This window comes from Malus sylvestris, chromosome 3 (genome assembly GCF_916048215.2).
Source record: "Malus sylvestris chromosome 3, drMalSylv7.2, whole genome shotgun sequence".
Lineage (NCBI taxonomy): Eukaryota > Viridiplantae > Streptophyta > Magnoliopsida > Rosales > Rosaceae > Malus > Malus sylvestris.
In genome coordinates this window covers 7,831,278-7,836,726 of record NC_062262.1, presented here as the reverse complement: position 1 = coordinate 7,836,726, position 5,449 = coordinate 7,831,278, and the positions used below count along the sequence as shown (strand labels likewise).

The 5,449-nt window shown below is 38.1% G+C and overlaps 1 protein-coding gene across 1 annotated transcript; it reads left to right on the top strand.

The window, feature by feature from the left end:
* Positions 1 to 3,264: 3,264 nt before the first annotated feature.
* Positions 3,265 to 4,211, top strand: LOC126616889 (uncharacterized). Its single transcript, XM_050285022.1, has one exon. It carries the CDS (start codon positions 3,265 to 3,267, stop codon positions 3,790 to 3,792), a length of 528 nt encoding a protein of 175 aa, XP_050140979.1. The 3' UTR covers positions 3,793 to 4,211.
* The last annotated feature ends 1,238 nt before the right edge of the window (positions 4,212 to 5,449 follow it).

Sequence of the window (5,449 nt, the reverse complement as noted above, 5' to 3'; positions counted from 1 at the left end):
AGTCTTATATCTATTAGAGATATGATACAAATGATAATACAAATACTTCGTAATTATATCATTTTTTATTTCCATCAATTTTTTGAGCCAGTTCTTTCTTTGGTCGAACAAGTGTTGGTTGGTCATTCCCGCCAATTGGCAGGTTCATTCTCTAGCCTCCCCGTGTCGTCCAAAGGCCCACAGAGTCAGGTTACACAAAACTATGTGCTGTAGCCAAACTCGCTTTGGTGCAAACATCTGGCCGTTGGATCAACTAGTCACCGAAATCCCACCAAATTACTGGCGAGTAGAATCTATTATTACACTTTCTCGAGGAGGTTTCCATTAAATAACAAAAACAAAAAAATCTGGAAATAGAAAGATTCAAGATTGATGTTTTTCAGAAATTCTAAACGCTATTTTCAAGCTGCAGAGACACCCTTCTCTCCCTCTCTCTCCAAAATTCCAGATTCTTCACTGCACTCACTGCGTCTCTAAAACCCTATAAACGCCATTTTCTCTGCCGCAATCTCGTCATATCTGCCGTCGTCTGGCCGCCAACTCGGCCACGGTCTCCTTTCAGCTTCCAATTTCACTGCATTTCCCGATTTTCGCTGATCGTTGCCGGGATGGCCTTCTCGTAGACGACGTTTGAGAAAGCGTCGTTATCTCTAAGAAACCGAGGTATGCATTTCTAACTCAAAGGCGAGTGATTTAGAGCTGCTTGGTTTCCCGAAAACAGAGTTGAGGATTAGCTGAGAAATTTCAGATCTTGTGTATTGATCTTTGTGATTCTGCTGCTTTTGTTGTTTATAATTTGAAATGGACTATTTGGTTGCTGAGAAAATTTGTTTTTTGGGGGGGGGGGGAGCAAAACGAAAATGAATGTCCGAGTCCTGACTGATCAGTTTTTTGGTGGGTTTTATTTAAAAGAACTTTAACTACTGTTTATTTTAACGAAAAATCACAATTTTACATTAAAAAAATCAATCATTGTGCTATTTATTTTATCCTTTATTTTGTCCTTATCGTTAACTCAAAGTTTTCAAACTTTTTTCAGTAAGTTTTCTTTATTTAAAATGTAAACCATACACACCTTGACACATTTACCCTTACAAATGTTTTACTTATTAGTTTTAAATAATAAACATTTTTTTTCCCGCATAGATTTGTGTAGTTTAAAATATCACTTTTAAGAAAAAAAATTTATATAATAAATAGCAAATGTGGCCTTTTGGCTAGGACATTGTGCTCTCACCTGTACACTCGAGTTGCCGGTCTAAATCTTTTTCCCGTCTAAGTTTGAGTTGTTTAGAATATCACCTTTAATAAAAGAATTTATATAATAAATAGTACCTGTACGTTAGACCGTTTGGCTAAGACATTGTGCTCTCACCCGTACACCTGTGTTCGAGTCACCTCCCCGTGTGGTTTAGATATCGGCTTGTCAATTTTTTTTTTTTGTTTATGTAATAATACATTTTGAATCCAATAACTTTTAAAACAACATATGTAATAAATAACAAAATTAATTTGTTAGATGTTTTTCTTGTATCTCAGGATATATACCAAGGGCCAAAAGATTTTACTTAACATTACCAAACATACATAACTTGCATTAAATCTACCAAAGTCTAATGACAAGTGTTTTTAAAATGACTAAAAACACTTTTATAGAAAATATTTTTGGATTCCAAAAGAACTTCAATTGCTTTTCTAAGATGCTGGATTAAATCTACCAAAGTCTAATGACGCATTTAGAAGTGTTTTTAAAATGACTGAAAACACTTTTATAGAAAATGTTTTTGGATTCCAAAAGCACTTCAAGTGTTTTTCTAAGATTCATTTGTACTTTTGCTAATGATTGGTACTAAAACATTTTCACCAAAAATACTTTTAGTCATTTTAATAGCAATTACAAGCGAGCCCTAAAACTATATAGATCCTTGTATAATACTCACAAACAATTAGATCTTGAGTGTTGAGCAAAAATTGTACATAATATGTAAACAAATAATTCACTCGACACAATTTCACCCTCATTCAGTTTTCCGAAGAGGGTTTTATTAATTCGAGTTCGACCCATTCTAGGCTACACGCCTATTAATTACAATCTTTCTTTTGGGAAAGAAATACCCTTTGATTCCAATTTGAATAAAAATGTAACTTGAGGAATTTGATGTTTGTTTGATTTTGTGACTGCACATAGGTTGAATCCTAGATTGCCTACGTACCCTTTTGAGGGATCAAGTCACTCGTAGTTCATGGATTTGGTATTTATTTGGATTTGATGCCTTGTGCAGTTTTAGCTCATGCGGGCGAGGAGCATAGTGCCTTATGCAGTTTCAGCTCATGCGGGCGAGGAGCATTTGAAAATTTGATATGGCTTCATGCCATTTGAGACTTTGATACGGCTTCGTGCCCTTTGAAACTTTTCTTTGGCTTCGTGCCATTTTGGTATTTGATGGTAGGAGTGAATTTAGTTTATATAAACCAGGGATTCATTTCGGTTTCACGGTTGCGTCTAAAATTTGATATTAGACTGCCTACGTATCCTTAACGGAATCAAACCGGCGTAGTTCGTTAATATTTACGAATGAATGAACCACGTGAATAACATGGGGTGTGTTTTTCCCACTTGTAACTTACTTTTTGTCCACACTTTCCTTTTATCTACTCTGCTTTTATTTGGCACAAACTAGTGATCAATGCATGCAAAGTCACTTAATAGCTCGCCAACTTTACCAGGTACTAGAGCACCATTGCTATTTTTCATCTCTCATGTTTTTGTTGGATTGCCTACTGTGATCAGTAGCTGTGAGAAGAGACCAAACTGAGTTTGAGACGAATTTAGCATCCAAGAACTGCATGAGTTTTGTACCCAAATACTTTGCGGGATTTAACACTTACGAAACGTTCATGGAGGTTAATGACCTGAGTTTTGCCGTTGTGGGATTTAATATCCAAGCTTTGCTCTTTGTAGAACAAACAAAACCTGAGAACTTGATCGTGGGTTAAGTATCCGATTCTTCATCGCAGGTGAAATGCTCTTTTGTTTTGTAGCATTTGTCAATTTTACTTACTTTTCCTTTGCAAACCATCTTTTCCTTTGCAAACCTTCTAGATGCCTGAGGAACCCTTTGTGTTCTCTCTTCCGTTAGTGACCTGAGAGCAATCTTTATTCCCGCTGGTGCTTGAAGTCGACGTCATTCTGGCACACTTTGTAACGCAGGAAGACTTAGGCTGATTTCGTTGCCGCCGGTCCATGCTTCTTGTTGCTTTTCCATGTCCGTGTTTGTTGCTGCAGTGTTCGACATCTTCAACTTTGAGAAGACAAAGCATGGCGTCGGGACTCTCATAGAGCTTTCAGGTTTGATTGGAACTTCACGGGGTGGTTTAGACCACTCCGAAGAAATTCATGGGACTAACTACAACGGCACGGAGCACTTAGATTTGATTGGAACTTCACGGGATGGTTTAAACCACCCCGAAGAAATTCATGGGATTGACGGCAGCGGCACGGACGAACTTGCTGGGCATAGAAATCACTGCATGGCCGCTGTTGGTGGCAGAGACGATGGTTTCTTTGCGGCTATTGGCGAAGAAGACAGCAAATGTCTCCGTTGGTGGAGAAGAAGAAGAAACGAGGACAGGTTTGGGGGGGTCGGTGCGATTTGTTGGTGGTGCATGTTCCCACCAACATCTTCTTTGCTTCAGTCAAACAAGAAAAAAAAAGAAAACCTCCCCCTTTTTTTTCTGCAAAAGACGACAACAACCTCTCTAATAAAAATCATGAATCCATTAAGAGAATGAAAAATACCTTTTTAATCTTTCTTCTTTATATTTGGCTTCTTGTTGCTATTCATTTTCGCTTTCTTTTGCTGCCTGTCTTTTTTTTTTGTCGATTTCCTTCCTCTTGTGCTTCTCAGTTTCTGCAACGTTTTCTTGTCACTCTACCCCGTTTCCGTTTTCTCTCCTCTTTTTTCCTCTTGCACTGCAACTATTATTTATAGGCATGGTTGGAAGGCTCTGGAGTTTTTACGTGGGGGAGTAGAGGCCTCCACTTTCCCTTAACTTCTCCCATTATCTGTGCAGCAATCTTCCACAACTGCAACCCCCCCACGTTTTGCAGAAAAATGAGGAGTTTTTTTTTTTGCTCACGTTTCTTCCTCTTCTGTAGGGAGATATATGTGTTTTGCTTTATATATTATTATTATTATTTTTTTTTTTGTTCAACATTGAGTTTATAACATTTAAGATGTAAGATTTGCAATTGCAAAAGTAGAATACTTTTTCCGTCGTCACTTTTGTTCTAACAACCATAAGCTTGGGCAGAGTACATGAATGGGGTTCAATTAAAAAGTCACCAAATTTGGACGAAACTTACTTGATTGCTTAGCAACGTAAACAAACTGCAACGAAACAGTGTGATAAAAGTTCGGTAAAGAATGCTCTTGGAAACATTCTCCTTGCTGTTAGTCTAGCAGGTCCTCACAGCATCGTGGACGAGGAAAGAAAGTTAATGTAGCATATACAATCAATCGAAACTTGTTGCTTAATTCTACATCTAAGTTGGATGGAACCAGTTTTAGAGTTATCAGTGTGTTTTCAGATTTATATTGGTGGAATTTGTTTTTTTATTTTATATCTGTGTGGTTTTTACTTGAAAAAACCCATCATGCATATTTGTCGATTTTGTCTGTCAAACTAAATATTGCCCTTAGGATGTTCTGTTTCTGTCTCACTTGGGTGGCATTTGCATAAACTCATCTTTTATTTTTTATTTTGTTACGGGGAAAAAATCGAATGGTGTCTAGAATTGGCTTGGGTTAGATAACTCTCTAGATTTAGCGCATCTTGAAAGAAGAAATGGATGCAACTACAAAATCTTGTCCAAGTGTTTATCCAATCCAAGCCAATCTCAAACACCAAACAAGGCCAAATACTTTAGTCTGGAAAGTCTTATTGTTGGACATCTTTGTATACAGGAAATCTTGAAGAAGGCTGAAGAAGAGAATGAAATTGGGGAAAAGTTAGAAACATTTGTTATTGTGTTCTGTGGAATACTAAATCTGAAACTTAGCGGCTCCACTACTGATACCACCGATCCCCTTTTGTGGTAAAACCCTCCAATACTTATTAGCTAGCTGTGATTTGTGATCATCCAATGGCACAGAATGTCTTTGAGGATCTTGTTGCTGACGGTCGTTTAAAGATTGTTCCTGGTCCGACTCATCCTTCTATTGTCACCCATGCTATCTTCCTCGACCATCTCACTACTCGGCTCACATCAGTCCTCAGTGATGTTTATTGTAACTGGGATGCCTTGCGCTGCCACTACTCTGGGACGGATGACACTGTCACAGAGCTGATCACCGCTGGCATCAACAGCATGGTCATTTATGGTCTGTGGTGCTGCTACAACAGGCTGCGTGCCGTTGCTGAGTGCTACTCCCCATACATCAAGGTG